This window comes from Esox lucius, chromosome 5 (genome assembly GCF_011004845.1).
Source record: "Esox lucius isolate fEsoLuc1 chromosome 5, fEsoLuc1.pri, whole genome shotgun sequence".
Taxonomy (NCBI): Eukaryota; Metazoa; Chordata; class Actinopteri; order Esociformes; family Esocidae; genus Esox; species Esox lucius.
Window position 1 is genome coordinate 24,795,670 of NC_047573.1, and position 17,945 is coordinate 24,813,614.

Genomic DNA, 17,945 nt, shown 5'->3' on the forward strand with positions numbered 1-17,945 from the left:
GCTTTTTCAAGCATACACTACACCCGACTACACTACTACACTGGTATTTTTCGTCCTATTTTGGAGACTGCGGTTCGTTTAATGCGCGTGCGTGAAACGTCACCGCTGTATGCGGCTGAGGGATGGTAGGGGCATATGCTTGCTGCTGATGCTGATGATGTGAACGTCCTCTGGCTCTAATCACCATTTAGCACCAGAATATCGTTAGTTCAATATTAGCAACATATGTTTTATGATTGACATTTCCCGGGGACTTTTTAGACGGACATTGTGTTTTTGTTAAGCGTTAGCTTTTCAAATACATTTCGCGAGGCCAGGATTGAAAAGCTGGAACATTTTTAAGCAAGCAAGAAAGCAGACTGAATTTGTTCCTGGACCCTGACACAGGTGTATTCTTTGGATTCGAAACGTCTGGAGAAAAACACCAAACGCAGATGAAAATGAGAATTGTCGACGTATAGCGTATCAACTGACTTTACCGGGAAGAAGAAACTAGCCAGGTCTTTAAATCAAGTCTAATTTAGTTTACAAATCAAAAGGGACGAATCATTGGCTTGTTGTTAGCTAGCCCGCTAAGTTATTGTAGCTAGCTAACGTTAGTCAACAGCTAACGTTGGCTAGCTGTATACTATATACAGCTACTTAGCTTGATCATATTTAGGGAGTCTCAGCTAGCCAGATTAACGAACATCTTTTTGTCAGTCAGCAGGCAAAATAACATGTCTTATGGCTAATCAATAAGGGGTCAGGCGTTGGTAACGACTGTATCTAGCTAGTAGTTATTATTGTTTTGTATATGAATTTACGAATTTTCGAATATTTGGTGTGTAAACTGTACAGTACATCCACTGTTAATTGCATATCGCTTTCAGTAGAAGCTGTTCAGTTAAAATGGTTTCATTTTTAAACCAAATTATTGATAACCCAGGGCCAATACATGTTAACTAGCTATTTTAATGTACTTTAACGTTGGTGGTATTTCATTTATTACATCAATTTTATAGCATGAATCCCGTATTCTGATTATTTTCAGACAGGACAAGTGTTGACAGGCACTAATCAGGACGCTGCTGCACAACGACCAGGCCAGGTCCTCACTATGCTGGAGATGGGAATAATTCATTTGTGTTTTAGATAACACGCCGTTTTTCACATATGCCTCCTTGGTTGGACCATTTTCTAGGAAGCTGAACTAAAGTCATTATCACGGAAATCACCCTTTGGTTTTTTGATTTATTGTTTTTAATAATATAATAGTCATTGTATAATATTTGCTTGTAGCCCTTAGAACATTTATGTAGTCATAGTTCTGTTTTAGAATGCCAGGAATATATTTTTGTACATGTGACAGTAAAGTTCATTATTTCATTTGAAACACACCATTGGTTTAGTTATTGACAACATTTGAGTGCATGGTAGGACATACATGTGATGGTAGTGGCTCTTATGAGCATAATCAACCATTATGTCAAGTAAACAAAACAACATACCTTCGAAGTCAACTGGTTTTTAGAACTGTTTTTTTTAATGGGTTTTAAGGGTTTACGTAGTGCTAAGATGTCGTAACTCCAGATAATTTCAGATTTAGACACTGAAGCCAGGTGTTTTATTTAACATTATCCATATCATGAGATCCAATGAACCAATGGATCTCATGAAAGATGCTGACTACCAATAACAACAATATTGAAATTGAGGAAGAAATAGGAATTCGAAGTATTCACAGATTTGCTCAGGAATTGTTCATTTAGATGGAACAGACTCTGATGTCTAGCCCTCTTGGGCATTCAGAGTGGGATCCAGAATGCAAACGCTCCCATGGATTCAGACTCATGGATTCAGACAAAGGAGCTATACTGCCTCCAAGAGAAAGCGGTCAGACGGATTTGCATTTCCAGAAGGTCGACCAGGATGTATCACTAAGCCTGGAAGAGCTTTTTCAGGAGAACGCCTTAAATTTAGACAGCCTTTTTAGGACCTCCAGTTTCTCTGGTGGAGACCAGATCTTGCCATGGGAGGGAGCTCAATCTAATCATTCCGAAGATGTTGTGCCGGACATGTTATCTCCTTTCCAAGACAAAACTGTGGAACATAATGCCTCTGACGGTCCTCTGCCTACGGCTAATTTGCTCAGGGACAACTCACCCTGTGAGGAACTACGTCCCCAGCAAGATCCATCTGTGAGTGACACAGACTCTGTTACCTGTGACAAGGAACTCATAACCTTTAGTGAACCACCTTCCCCTGTGAAGTTTTCAGGTAGGACTCCAGAAACCAACACTGAAACTTCTTCAGGTGACGGAAACTCACAGAATGACAGCACCCCTTCCTCCCCTGGTCCTGCTCCTTCAGGTGAAGTAAACCCACAGGGTGTCAGTGAGGAGCTTTTACTCCTTTTGCTGGATAGGGGCCTCCCTCCCTTGCAGGGCGGAGAGACTGTGTCACCTGAAACGGAGGACAAAGGTTTATTCCTGGAATCTGTGACTGATCTGTCCGCAGTTGGTAACATTACCTCAGAAGGTTCACCTGAGAGCAGTCTCTCACACAACGCCATCCCTACTGAATGCCTTAGTGAATCAACAGAGATACTGGTGGGATCTGTGCCTTTGCTAGATCTGGAGGTTCCTGACTGGGACAGCAGCCTAAGCCTCTGCCCTACACACATCCAATCAGCTTCCTGCACAGGTGCAACATCAGATTCACCTGCAGAGGATTCAAAGCAGGAACACGCATCGGCTACTGCAATCTTGACTCTCTCAGAGCACCGAGGTGGGGGGGACTCGTCCATCTTTCTGAACTCCTCACCATTGATCGAACCCCAGTCGCCAAAAGTCCTTTACGACGAATATGCTTCAGTCCTGGGTCACCTGCCCACTGGCTGCAGCTCCGAGGAGGGTGGCAGCCAGGTTTTGATGGATAACGAAATTATCTTTGTTTCCAAACATGAAGGTGAAGAGGAAATGGCTCTGGATCAGTGCTTGACCATAGATTCGTTACACAATCAGGAAACGTGGGACTTGAAACCACCTGAGGCTATACAGGGGGAGAGTGTTCCTGCTTTAAAAAACGAACAGGGCGATGGGGAAAGGCTGGTAGACTTGGACATGTTTGCCCGACCCACCGATTTTCAGAAACCGGGCCGTTTTGACTGCACAGTCCTTGAGTTGAATGTTTCGTCTTCGGGGTCTGGATGGACAAGTGAACAAGCAGTGGAGACTCTGTCACTCTCTAAGATGGTGGGGTCTGACTCCATTCCTGTTACCCCCATAGTGAATCAGAGAGAGGAAGAAGAGTCCCCTCTTAAGGCTGTGTTTGATGCTCTGGACCAGGATGGGGATGGATTTGTACGCATTGAGGAGTTTATGGAGTTCGCTGCTGCATATGGAGCTGACCAGGTGAGAAGTGCTCTCTTGATATCCACCTCTGTATCAGTGTTTTTTTTAATCAGTTCCCAGCGACTGGATGACATAGTATAAGGTCATGGTGATTTATTAATCTAGAAAAGGGTTCTGTATGTTTGCTAACTTAGATATCGTAACATGCTCATTCTGTGTAAATAATTTACTATTGTATTTCCCATTAACTTTGGAGAGTTTTCTGTAAATGCTTAGTAAATAGCATTAACTGAAATCTATCCCTTTGAGGTCAGTATTTCCTTGATGGGTGAAAGGCATTACTGTAGGCTTTTTTCTGACAACAACTAGGCAAGCAAGATGTTTTTTTTTCATATTTGAAATATTATTTTGCTAATGCCCATTACAACCAGTTTTAGATCAAGTAAGAGGCATTTATATTCTAAACATCAGCCTCAGGTACATGGAATAGGCATCGTTTTGTTCAAATGGTTTACTTTTTCTTCAGGAGAGAACTCACTGGAGGTTTATGTTACCCTGAAATGCTGTTGAACCAACATGATTCTGAAAAAATTGGTATCCTGATTGCAAACCTCAATAATTGTATCAGCAATAATAGTTATTATGATACACTACAATTGGTCACAAACGGTTTGTCAAAACACCATTGAAACATGATCAGAAAAGGTAATGTTATCTGAAGATGAGTTGAGGTCATTTTCTTTTTCTCTTCATAGCACAACTTTTAAACCCAAACAATGCTCATTGGCCAGTGGATTTGGCCAACACAGCCACTTGTTATTCAAACATTGTTTGGATTAATATTTATTCTAATCTCTGTTTGGTCAGTGATCCAGAGCTAAGATTTGGTGAGAACAAGTCTGAAGGAAAACATTTGGGCTGAAATAATTTCTGACATGGCTAGCCAGCTGCTTCCAGCCCTATTTATTCATACAAGGAAGCCGCAAATAAGTAAAATTCTGCCTATAGGCAACATACTTCACTCGATTGTACTGGGTTATTTAATGCAAAATGGCTTCTCCACTCTATCGCACCAATGACCTTCTCACCAAGGTTTATGATGTCAGTTGTGTGGTTTTGTGTTGCCAATTCAAGAAAGTCACTAAAATAATCCCTTCCACAGCTGATAGGTGGATTAAGGTGTCATAAATTAATTTATTGGCATCCCATTGTGAAAATGATTGTATTTGGTGATGTGGGTGTAGAGTTTCACCCTGTAGTACTTCAGTTTCACCTACCTTGATTTATTTCTCTACACGGCAATGGAGGTAAATTTATTATTTGTCTCAGAGAACAGGCCTGGCCTAAGGTGTTGGATATGGTATTGTCTGTATACAAAAAGCTCAGTCTAGTATCTGAACAATAATGTGAAATCTTTGTGTTGGCTCTGTTGTCTGAAATTCCTGTTCTGCCAGTGAGTCTCAAATGTTTGTATGTGCAATAACATGTTTATTACTTGTAGCCCAGGAGAAGTTGGCCTACTACCAGTAAGCACCTTTTCAGTTGCAAATAACATGCAAAGTTTGGATGCAAGTAAATGGATAAGTGTATCCAAACTTTTGACTGGTTATGTAAATACCATTGTAACTGGTGACATGGACTTGAACAGTTGTTTTTTTCATACATATCTGTATTTGGCAGGCCTATTTCAGCACATTAGCAGTGACACAGTAAAGCAATGATTAATTTACGTTGCGATGTCAAACCAAAATTCTGCTACCAAACTTGTGCCACTACACTGTTCTTGAATCCACATGTTTTTCTAAGTTGAAATTGTTAAAAGTTTTCCTTCCTTAAAATTTTTTCCTTATTTTGTTTGGCATACATTTTAATGTGACAAATTTCAGTCTATATCCTTCTCTTATTTTGGAATTACCGACATGTTGTCCATCTTGCCAACTGTGGCCTGAAACATAGTTAATTTCGAGACTAACCCTGAATATGGTTGCTGAAAGGAAGATCTTGGAAAGTGGAGTTTAAGGCCATTAAAGGACTTCACTTGTAACAATGCTTTCTGAGGAGAAGCAACAATACACTGTACATGATATCACTGATTTTGTAGGGGTGAGGCAGGCCCCCACTCAGAATGTTATACGTTGTGTTGAAATACAGTGGATATAAAAAGTCTACACACCCAAAAAGGTGCTTCAAAAAAGTATTACTTTAAGGGTGTGCACACTAATGCAACCAGGTTATTTTGAGTTTTAAATTTTTCCCCCTCAAATATTCCAGCGTGTTTTTCAATTGAATTGTTCATGTTATAGGTCACATTAAAGGTGCAAAAACCAGGGGTGTGTAGACTTTTTATATCCACTGTACATTCCTGTGTAGCTGGAGGTCTCAGCTATCAAATAATGTAAAGGAATAGATAGCCTTTTTCAACACTTTTGAAAAACAAACATTATTCACTTCATAACTTGATAAGCCATAATAAAAATCATTATTTTAATTTACTCTATATCTTTTATCATTGTATGTTGCCTTTCCAGAGGAAAGATTTCGTTGCTACATGGGCAACACAGACCTTCTTAGGGAGTTTTTCCTAGCCACTGAAATTCAACCCTACTGTTGTTTGCTCCTTGGGGTTTAAGGCCGGGTGTCTCTGTAAAAGCACTTTGTGACAACTGCTGTTGTAGAAAGGGCTTTATAAATACATTTGATTGATTGATTGAGGTAACCGAGAGGTTCAAACCCTCCTCAGGTTCAACAGCAGTTACACATTTTATTAGTCATTCTCTCCGTGGAGAGTTTGTTGTGGCTTTAGTTTGAGCATGTTGTTTTTTCCATTGTTGTTTTCTTAGGTTGTTCTTCCATTTTTATTTTAGGTTCTCTTTTGAAGCTTTTATTTCTCTTAAATGTCCTGTCCTATAGTTTTTGTCCTTTGCCTTTCATTTGAAAGACACTGTCTGCTTGGCTCTTCTATACTCTGGTCCAGGGGACTATCTGGGAGTGTGTCTGTTTATATTATCCGAAATCAGATTATCAGAGTTCATTATCTGACTGGTTTGTATATAACCTTGTGCTGTTGGCAGTTGGATTAATGCTTCTGAAAGTAATATTTTGTAATAATGTCCTGGACTATTTGGACTATTCATAATGTCCATTGTGAATAGTCCACATACTTTTATGTTACAGCTGTAACATAGGAGCTCAAACCACATACTTTAAGACATGTGAATAAGAGAGATGAAAGCTCAAATAACCTGTCCTGAACAAACTGCAAAGCATAGCAAAAGTTAAGGAAATAATATACAGCTCCGGAAAAAATTAAGAGACCATTGCACCTTTTTCTTTCCTTTCCAAAAAAGTGGAAAAGGAAGGTTTTGGTTGCGGAACAGAAGGGTTAAAATTAAGAGAATTAATTTAACGCTTCTGCACCTCGCTCAAAACTTTCCTTTTCAATTTTTTTGCAATGGGAAGAAAAAGGCGCAGTGGTCTCTTTATTTCTGGAGCTGTATTTTAATATTATCAGGATATTTCCTTCTTATAATATAATTGTGGATACAGTCGTTATTACCATACTGATCCAAGATCCTTGTCCGCCATACTTAACCACGGATTTGATTGGCCAAACTATATCAAAGAAGTTAACATTCACCCCCAGGACAGTTGGTGGGCCTATGTGGGAATAAAAAAGCATTTTCTGTCTTTTGGATGCATTTTGTTCTATTATTTATATCCAACTTAGATCGATCTCATCATTTATATAATCTCTGGCATATTTTCAAATCAGATATGACTAACCATGGGTCCCACTAGGATTGGTTAGTGATTTTACACTAGCTGATGGATCTCGTGAGTGTGTCGTTTAGGAATTTCACAAATAGAGTTTGGCTCAGATATACATGTCAGATCTGATGAAAACCTCTAATGGTGTGTATGTAGTACATGTGAATAGGGCAGTTTTTGTATTGATCCTGTGTGTGTGTTGGCAAATTCACCAACAACTAGGATAGGTAGTACAGTGAGAAGTGCAAAAATCTAAGAGGTACTGTTTAATAATAAAAAAAAGTATGAAATATCCCTTTAAGAGGTGTATTATATGAGCTGTTGTAAACTTCTGCATTTCAATACTGTCAGGATACCAAGTTTTATATCTTAACCTTGTGTTTTTTTGCTTATCTTCAGTTGCTAGCTTTCACAAAAATGGAAAGATGGTATTGGTGCATAATGGAAAGATGGTTTTGGCGCATACCATCAAAGCTGGGACCGCAGGGATGTCTATTTCATTAGCTTAAAGTGTGAAAATACAGCAAACTTAACAGACTGTGTGGTACTGTTGCCTTCAACACAAACTGGAAGTGAAAAAAGTAGCTCAGTGATATAGCTGGCCATGTCATGTCCTGATTTATTCATGATAATGTAGAATTCTGACATGTTGACAGAAATTGAGGATGCAATTTTAATGTCACTTGTCATACTAGTTTGTGTTATTTTGATAAAATAGTTTGATTATTTCATTTGATAATTTTTATTGATTTATGAAATAGTAATACTGTTTTGGTCAGTTTGAGTGTACCTCAAACTGACCTTAAGTGTACTCACTTTAAATAACACACAATGTCTCAAAATGTTACTAGTGATATCACAGAATCTTATTCAGAACTTAATATGGTCCGTGAAACGCTTATCAGTTTATTAATCTAATATCTGTAAATAGAAAATAAAAAAATTGATTGGAAATTTCAATTTTCAAGAATTTCTCTGTCCAAAAAACTGGATCATGTTCTTATTTCCAGCTCAGATGGGCTGAGGCGTTGGACTAAACCATTTAACAAAGGGGTAATCTGAGATGGTCTCTTATTGGTCGGTTATGTTTTTTCATTGTAGCCTACAACATACCCCACATCTGCATCTGACCCAGTTAAGGGGTTGCTTGTACGGATTGAAGCCATATCCGTCTTTGATTATTAGCCTACGAGGGCGTTATTTGGAAACTAGTGGAAGAATTTGACTTCACTTGTATGGAAGTGAAGAATGTTCTTGAGATTCAGTATGGAATTCAAAGGGGAGCGAGTAGCCTACTTTTGCCCAAAGGCTTCTGGCACGTGCAGGTGTGTTTTGGCACATCATTTTATCAGGCTTTCTTACTTCTCTCTCTGTCACCACATGAGTCTACTATCATAAAACTCACTGAAGGGAGCTGGAAGCAAGAAGCCATGCTCATTGTGGTATGCACATTAACATTAAACAGGAGAATAAGTCCTTTCATATTGCAGGCACCTGCACCCACCACAGGTTAGTCCACCTCCAAACTCCCTTGATCGAAATTTACCCTGCTTCTGAAAGTGACCATTACTATTGCCATTCTTTTTGAAAATAAGCTACAATTTAGTCAATTACTTTGAGTTTTGGGGGTTTTGTTAAACTGCAAACCAAAGAAATGCGTATGTGGACACCAAATAATTTTGAATTTTACATTTTTTATAATTTGAGCATTATTGGAATATTGAGCAAGGGTGCCAATACTTTAGGTCATGACATATCTCCTTTGGTGTTTCAATGGTTAGAGAGGAATAGCAATACAATGTATGTAATGCCCTAAGTCATTGAGGTTTTTTGTGGTCGGTAGCCCCTGACTCCGTTCTCTGCTGCTTCACTCTACAACTATCACAAGGTATAGTTTACCATGTTTTATATACAGTTTCGCAGGTGGTGTCTAACATGATGTAATTACATGATATTTGGTTTCCTATGGACTCTTCCATGTGAAGCTCAAGCATTGGTTTTGGGTCTCAAACCAGATTGCACAGATTGCTTACCTTGGTGTCTCAATGAGCGTAGACTTATTTTCTTCCTTCGTTAAGGAAAGAAAGAAAGCAGTAGACATTATAATCACCAGAATTCTGTGAATGTTATGCAGTGACCATTGGAGTGGATTTGGTGTTTTATACAAGAATCACATGTTCGGCCTAGTGAACAACACGCATCGCTGCACAAACTTGCAGAGCTCATACAAGCACACATGACCTAACCTTATGCAATTCCAGCGTTATGAATGTTATATTTACAATGTCGATGTCTTAGAACAGACCAATAAAATGTATTTGAAACTTCTGACTTGTCTGTTAGGGTTGGGTGATGTCAGCTTGTCCTATCTAGCTAAAACTGCTTGCAAAGAGATTCCCTTTGGGGATTCAGATAGTCTCCTGTCTACCCTAAGTTTTTATGCTCTGCATATAACCTTTTGAAATGGAACTCTTATTCATAGCTTTATTGAATGAAGAAGGTAATATTTTTGTGTTTATTTTTTAGGTGATCTGCAATAAAAAAGGGATATGTTTTGCCTAAGGCCCATTCATTCAGGACAGAGAGAGAGAGAGCATCAAAGAACGAATAGTTTTTATTGCGTTCTATCCAACATTTTGAGATACTTTGGTAGAATTCTCTGCTTTGTCTGGTCTATGTTCCTGTATAGTAACATATTTGCCTGTATTGACATCAGCTGTGTATAATAAGGCTGCACAATTCATTGAAATGTTATCGATGATGCAATATTGATGTGCGGTATAGCTAACCTCTGTGATTTTGTTGACCCGTCCAGGATTTTTCCTAACTCAGAATTGGGCAATGGTGGTGCCCCAACTGCTAAACCAGACGCCTCTCTGTGATATACTTCATATAATAACTGGCTACACTCTGTTAGTGTTAAATCTGCCCTGTTGTCCATGTGGCAGCTAATGCATGCTACAATGTCCTCCCTATAATATCAACCAAAATATACAATCAATATGTTTATTCTTTACATAATAATGTTACATATTATTTTATTTTTTTTAACATATGTAGGTTTTTACCCTCAGGTTTATTGTTCTCCTCTGCCTGTCCAGGACTAGTATGTGCATCCAGTCTATAGTTTCTGGTTGGCTGTTTTCCTAAGGCCCCAAACACATTGGTTCCACAATGCTTCTAGCATACATACAGAGCATCTTCCCCTCTTATGTCTGATCCACCAGAAAACATTTAGCCATTGAGCCTCAAAACCATGTTTATTAGATCTAGGAATCACATGAAAAATATAACTCATTCAAGCTATATAATTATATCATTATTTATAATCACAGTCAATGTTATTGTCAGTTTTCGTTGATACTATGTTCTTGTTAACTTGCATTAAAAACATCAGCGCTGTGTATTTTACAGCCTTGTGTTATTTCTTCCATCCTTGCCTTGACGCCGCCACATTTATTCGCCTCTCTTGACTTCCTTCAGCTGTAGGCTACTTGCCTTAGCTGCTTGCACTCATCCAGCATGTTCATGTATTTATGTTGTTAGTAAAAATCTATGTTTTTACACTATATATTGCATATATAATGTTTTTGGGGACAGTAGCCTACATACCCTAATCTAATTATTTTCAGCTGTCATCTTCATCTGTCTTGCAAATCTATTGAAAAAAATCTGTAATTTTGCTAGAACTCATCAGAAATATTAAATAAATATATGCGTTTTGTTTGTAGTTGAAGTGTGAAGTTTTATTGAAATATTTTGAGATGTTTGGATGTAGAAGAACTAGGATCCACTTGATTTTCTGACATTTCTTATTTCCAAGATGTCTGGATGAGAAAGGTCCTGTATGCAAGGTTGCCATATCGTTAACAGTAAACCGCAAAACCTGCGTGTATGAGTATTTAGTGTATGAGCAGAAAATTGTTTTACCATGTCGACACACATCGGCGGTGCCACATTTTGGGAATGCGGCCGTCTTTGAGTTTTATATGCAGGAATATCCCCACACTACAGTCATGCAACAGAAACTAAATGTGTGCTTGACTCTTTTCATTCACTCTCTACGTGCACATATATGGGGGTTAACAGTCAGAAGCGGGCTCTCATTCTCTGCATGGCGCATCATGTTGACAAATCACAAGCATCAGTTTGGTGCCCAAGAAGGGAGCATCACGTGTTATTTGGGGCCTCTGTCACCTTAAAGATCTTGGCCTGTATATTATAGATGGGTTAATTGGTTTCCCTTTCAGCCCTCTGTAAATTCAGTTGTGAAATGGCCAATTTTCCTGTGATTGGGTAGTCCAGCAGAAACACAGCTCTTTCTTGCAGAAGGAATTGCCGGAGCCACTTGTTTTAAGCGATTCTCTCGAGCAAAAAAGGGGCCTAAGGAGATGGTGTAGTATGTAATGTAAGTGTCAACTTGTGACCCGTGTCTTCAAAGTCACTCATGAACATGGAAACTTATTGCTAACTGAGGACAGTTAATCTACTAATAGATAAACAACATATCACATCTTCTGTCTAAAATGGGAGGTTTAAATAAATATTTTGTCAAGACCCAGACTGCACCTTTAATGCCCCACTAGACATTATTTTCCTTTCGGACGTTTGTTGTGTCTGACTGCCTGTAGCCACAGATGAAGGGCTCATAGGGCACATAGTTACACTGGCATTTTTGCCACAAAAGAACAGGTTAAAAGTCAGTTTTTGCAACTAAATCTGATTTGGCATTAAGTTCTTGGACAGAAAAATCATTAACTATTAAACAACCCGTGGCAGCCACATATCCTACTACCGGAAAGTAGAGCAATGCAACATTCATTTCCAGATGTCATCCATGAGATCTTTTCTAGCTGCTTATGTGAGTCTTTGTTTGCTGGCTATTTAATTGTATTCACATTATTGGTGGTTTGTCAATGTTAGTTTGTTTGATCTGCAGCTGCTTGCTAAGACGTCTGATTCAAGCTAGCAAGTGGCACAGAGAGATTCTCTCAGAGTGCATGTGCCTCTGTTTTATATTTCATGTTTGAAATGCACTATGCATTTCCATTCATTCAGCTTATTACTTATTCATTCCTATGATCTAATTTTAGAAGTGGATTTCTCTACCTGGTTTTCCCCCAAATGCAGTTAGCAAGATATTTCATCCAAATCGTGCAGTGCTAATGATTATGATTGCAGTACCATTTAAAATTCACAAACTCAACTTTCTGAGAACTCCTTCAATGGCCTCCTAGATTAATTGAATGAATACAGTCTACTCTCCTCTTCCCCACTCGTTGGGACCCCCCTTCCTCCTCAGTCCACATCAATCATCTGTAAGGCTGATATGGGTTTTTATCCTGATTTATGGGCTCCCGGAGCATATTTCCAAATTGTAGAGAATCACAGCAGACCCCTAGGATAACCTTCTCCTATAACCTGTACAGTGTAAGCACATACATGATATTTGTTTGATGTTTCTTAGTGGTACTTACAGCGTCCCATTATTTCCAACATATTTAGTATTTCTGTTTTAAATCAGCTGTCTGACACCGATTGCCAGTGCATTGTTTTTGTTGAGTCAGCCTGATCACAGGTAGTTCAGCTGAGATGGATACTACTTTGTTAGGATTTTGTAAGTTGTGTAGCATCATTTTGTTTGTGCATCATCAGATAGCTCCCAAGAGGTGGTGATACCAAAATGAAAATTCCATTTGTTTTTGGAAAAAAGTACAATATGACAAATCGAGGCTATATAAAGATAAAAACTTATATTGCCTCTCGACTCAGTGATAATACAAGTTTCTCAGTTATTTATCAGAAAGGCAATACTGCACCACAAGCCATGTGATTGAGTTAAATGTGCCAAGCCACAAACAATTTATAGCTTAAGAAGCTTCATAAAGAGTCAAGGCATTTAGCAAAACCATGTGGGTCTATAAAAAATAAGGCAGCTTATTTTCTCTATGCAGTAAATGTCTGTCTGTCTGTGTGGATTTTTATTATCCAGTAAGCTTCACAAATCATTTAAATGTTACTGAAAGCTCTTGGCAAGTTCTATGTGTTACCAAAGAAATGTCCCAAGTAGGTCTGGGCAGAGAATAACTTTCTAATTTACACTTTGTTGGACCTGTACTGGACATTCCCATTGATAGTTGTGGATGGGAGAATAACTTGCACGAATGGTTTGTGTGCTGTCAGATATCTGATATTTGCATGGATGTCCTGATCCATTAATAGCACCTTAGATTTGAATGCAAATTTCATCCCGGAAACATTCCAGGAAGAGAAGGTAGTGTCTCGGAGTGTGACAGCTAGGCAACAGTGTGGAGGATTAGGAAAGAACATGGAACCAGATGATACCCAGGGCTCAACGTTAACATTTTCTGCTACTGGCAGAAAATTTACTCTCCTTCCTTCTAAAAGTTATCAGTGTTACAACATATAATGAAAATAGTTTTGTTAGTCAACATGTTTAATCCTTCATGAAATGCATTCTAGATATAAAAAACATGAAAAATATTTTTGTATTTCTTTTATCACGTTTCTAATAATAAAAAATAACAAGGTAAGTCAACAAAACATTTGACTTTGTAACAAAACACTAACTTATTCACCCTAGGGAACAAGGTGACTGGCTGGTCTGTCTTAGTTACTAGGTATGCGGTTGTTGTAAGTCGTGCAATCACCCAATGGACATAATTTAAATTCCTGATACAACCAAGGGCGCTGAAGACCGATTGTCAGCTACCCGCATGGCTGTCATGCAGAATTGGTGCTGTTTGTTATTGGCATGGCTGGTCAGGGACTCTGAAAGTTGTCAGTACACATTTTCTGCTCTAGCCGGGAACACGCAGTGCATCTGTGTTCCATCGAAGTCGAAACAGCTAACTTTATTTTTGCAATGAAGTATAAATGTTTGCTTTCATTTGAACTCTTAGTTATCCTTCGCTGCCTTTTTCACTTGAGTGACTTGCGCTAATTTTTAAATGTTTTATTAAAAACCATACCAGACAGACACATCACTGCTCAAATCTTGACTGTTCAACAGCGCGCGCAAAACGCTGTAAGGTAGTTATTTGTGCGTGTGCCAGATTACGAAACAACTGGAAGATGCTGAGTTTACTTACTGACTTACTGTTTTATTAGTCCCAAAGCGTTTATTGTCGAGCCCTGATATCACATGGTCTGGTTTTAAAGTATAAAAAAAATACAAGGAAGACCTGACCACACTAGGGTTAGGTTAAGAACTGGCCTAAGGGAAGAGAAACGAAAATAAATTGGATATGGAAAAGAAAGGGTAGAGGGCAGCTACTACAAGAACATGCCACTGAAGAACACAAGTTGTACCCAGACAAGTCAGAAATTCAGTCTCCCACTTGTGTTCAAATTTCCCTGAGGTTTGATGATGGTATGACTCTGATGTAATGTACAGGAAATCCCCACCCCCTTGCAGAAACCCAGTAACAAGAAAGCTTGCTGCTTATCTTTTTTGTCACAACTCAATGTATCTCTCATCAATCCCCCTGAAAATAATTGCCTCTCCACAGTAAAGGTCACAGCAGCATTAAGGACATCAGGATCAGGTGAGTGGAAGATTGGCTTTCCCAGTTGGACAGGTCTTTTAAACTAACACCCCAGTGTTTCTGTTTTACATAAAGCTGCCTGCATTCTGGTGGCAGGCAGCTCTTCTCAAAGCCTCCCTCCTTTCTCCTGCTTTATCTACTGCCCAAATAATCCTCAATGGAATGTCCACCACCCTGTCCCACACCCCCCCTTCCTCTGTCTGTCTGTGTGTGTGTGTTGGGGGGGGGGTGTCTGGGTGTGTTCATCAAAGTCTGTTGTATTGTTGTTCACATAAATACTTCCATTATCTCCATCTCCAACTTCCAGTTCACAGCTGTTGTAGGGTCGATAGTCACTGTAGTTCTTCAGCGTTGTAATAATCTGTTGGAGAGGAGCTATTGTGAAGCCCCGCTCCATGGGGGAAACATAAAAAAAAGGATCTCACCGCCAGCTACCACTCCCTGGGGTTCTGCTCAACTGCGGTTTGTGTGGAAGCAGTCAGGCGTGCCCCAGCACTGATTAGACACAAATGGAGGGAACACAGAAAAAACACCGTCCATCCTCTCACTGCCATGCAAATAGAAGGACGTGGTCATTGAGGTTATTGCAGCTATTATGACCAGTGCTTTCCCCAGACCGCCCTAGCAGGCCTTTCTCGCCTGGCTTTTTTTCACCGTCAGCCCCATCAACGCAGGACTGCAACAGCACATCGCTAACTTTAGCGGGGGAGGTGTGAAGAGAGAGGTTTCCTCCTTTCTGCGGTGACCCCTGCCATTATGTCAACTGTTGCTTGTTCTTAGGTGGGCCAAGTCAGAAACTCCACTGCTGGGGAGCGCCCCTCTCGTTTCTGAAAACAATTGTCAACGTCTATATAATTTACTGCAGTTTAAAAAAACTAATCAAACCGCATTAAATGACTTCCTTGTTCACTCCTACCCACCTTCTGGCCAATCTGATCGATGGAATAAATTGCAAAGCCCAGTAGGGAAACAGGCGCAGAGCTCGAACATGAAATTGAACATTTCGGTTTCAAACCGCCACAAGGCAAAGATGTCTCCTCTTGCTTCTAAAATGTCAGTTGTGTTTAGTCGGGTAGCAGGAAACAAGTCACTCTATCACCTTGAAAGCTGTGAGTCTCAGGCCACCGTAGATTTCTAAGAGTTTCTGCTGCTCCCTCTCAAAGCTTGACTATTTGGATGTGTGTAACTGATACAAAAGTACAGCAGACCCTATTCACAAAGTTAAAGAATCTGCTGAATGGCCATGTTAAACCCAGTTGTACTTTGGCATCGTGCCCAGCGCTGCTAGGTCATCCATTGTATTCCTTTACTCTCATGTTGACGTTAATGGTTTTCCCAAGGCCTCTGGTTGGGCTTTGCCCACAACCCCTCCCCACTAATTACTGTAAATGATACATGCATGGAATGACAGACTAATTAGTATAGGGCATGAGTAATCGCAACATATCGTATTTATCTCTCTCATTTGTAGGAAAGGTCTGGTCACATTTTGGGGATCTTTGGTGCCAGGGTAATGCTCCGTTTTTAGCAAGAGCTGAGAATCTCCAGTGACTTGACAATACGTTCTCATCACAATACTAGGTTATTGTCACACCCAAGCTACCACCTATCTTTTCAATAGTTGGGAACCCACAAACACAAACTCTTGTTATTCATAGGCCTGTTAATATAGCTCATCCCTTGGTTTACTGTTTTCTGTTATCATACCTGCATTTCTGGAACAAGGGCCCATAAGTTGGCGTTTTACTAGTAGCCTACCTGTTAACAAGAAAACACACAGGGACAAGCATGTGACAACACACATAGGCTGTTTACTGATATGCCTATCATACACTACTAAGGCTTTTTTCTCTTGGATACCACCTATTTTTTACTGTTGTTTTAGCAGGTAAGTATGCTAATTTACAAATTATACTGGAGCAGTTCGGTTTGACTGCTCAAGGACAGAATAATAGGTTTTTTTACCTTGTCGCCATGGGTGATTAGAACCAGCAACCTTTTGTTTACTTGACCAACACGCTTGACCACTAGGTTACCCTGCTGCCTGAGCTTGTCTTTGTTGGGTTATGGTTTCTCTGTCTATGTATACATGTCTTTACTGGTGCAAGTTTGTGTGAAGTCCAAAAAGGCCTTTGGGGAGGTTTGGTGTATGTGTGTGTTGGATTTAAGGAACGACAAAACAAGCAAACCTATGAGTCTAATGAGAATAATCACAAGCCATACATTAAAATAGTACTTGATCGGTGAACTAATACATTCAAAACAGTTCTGACACCTCAAACAAATGTACAACGGAGTCTACATGTAAGAAGATGAGCAACTCAGCAGGTTATTGAAGGGTATTAAGAACTAGGCCTAGATATTGATTCACCTGCAGAAGGGAATAAATTATATCCAAGAAATTTACAGGTTGCATATGGTTGCACCATTAAGAAGAATAGAGCATTCATCCCTCTATCTTTCCCATTATGTTGTCTGTGACCAGGGTAGGATAAGTTACTTTTTAAATGTAATCTGTTAGTTACAAGTTACCTGTCCTCATTTGTAATCAGTAACGTAACTTTTTGTTTACTCAAACTCAGTAACGTAATCTGATTACATTGAATTACTTTTAGATTACTTTAATATTAAGAGGCATTAGAAAACAAATAGGAATAGCCTATAACCAATTAAACACATTTTGCGGAATCAACCAATGTTAGAGTGGCCAATCAACCAATGGCCAAAAACAAAATGTGCATACACTTGCGTTCACTAAATCTGCAGTAGTCTGATGTTTTGCTCCACAACCACAAACGTTGTCAAAACGTTGCAAAAGCCCCAGGCACACGAATGCACGTTTGCAATCGTCAACACCCGCACACAAACACATTTTACGTGAACGTAACCTGTGATTGTTAGGGCCACAAGCGATGGATTTTCAAAACGCAAATGAAATAAATAAACGGTGATTATACACCTGCACTCTTAGCTTAAATTCAATGCGGTCAGCAGCCATGATAACCACCATTTTCTGAGATGCAAAGCAAATGCAGGATCACATGGTCTACCTGTATGGACGGAGTTGAGGTGGCTGCGTCAAACAGCACATTTTCTCCTCAAATGTCGTGATAAATTCCTTAAAATGTTTTATCTTGGTAGCGCCATGTTACAGCTATCAAACAAATCGTTGCCTAATCTTCCAAACTGTTCCTGGCAGTTTGGTTCAGTGCGTTTGACAAATATTGAAACTTGACAAATATATAACACCAGGTAGGCCTATCGCCTGTAATTG

The 17,945-nt window shown here is 39.5% G+C and overlaps 1 protein-coding gene across 3 annotated transcripts in view; it reads left to right on the forward strand.

Annotated features, from left to right (window-relative positions):
* Positions 1-57: 57 nt before the first annotated feature.
* The window catches only part of rab11fip3 (RAB11 family interacting protein 3 (class II)), a 40,709-nt gene continuing 22,821 nt past the window's right edge, over positions 58-17,945 (forward strand). The window contains exons 1-2 of one of the 3 annotated variants that reach the window (XM_034292081.1): positions 58-500; positions 1,034-3,395. In XM_034292081.1, coding sequence (XP_034147972.1) covers positions 1,752-3,395 — 1,644 coding nt within the window. In that variant the 5' untranslated portion in view covers positions 58-500; positions 1,034-1,751. Of the gene's footprint in view, positions 3,396-17,945 lie in introns of all 3 variants that reach the window. The other 2 variants (XM_034292083.1, XM_034292082.1) reach the window with 2 other exon arrangements.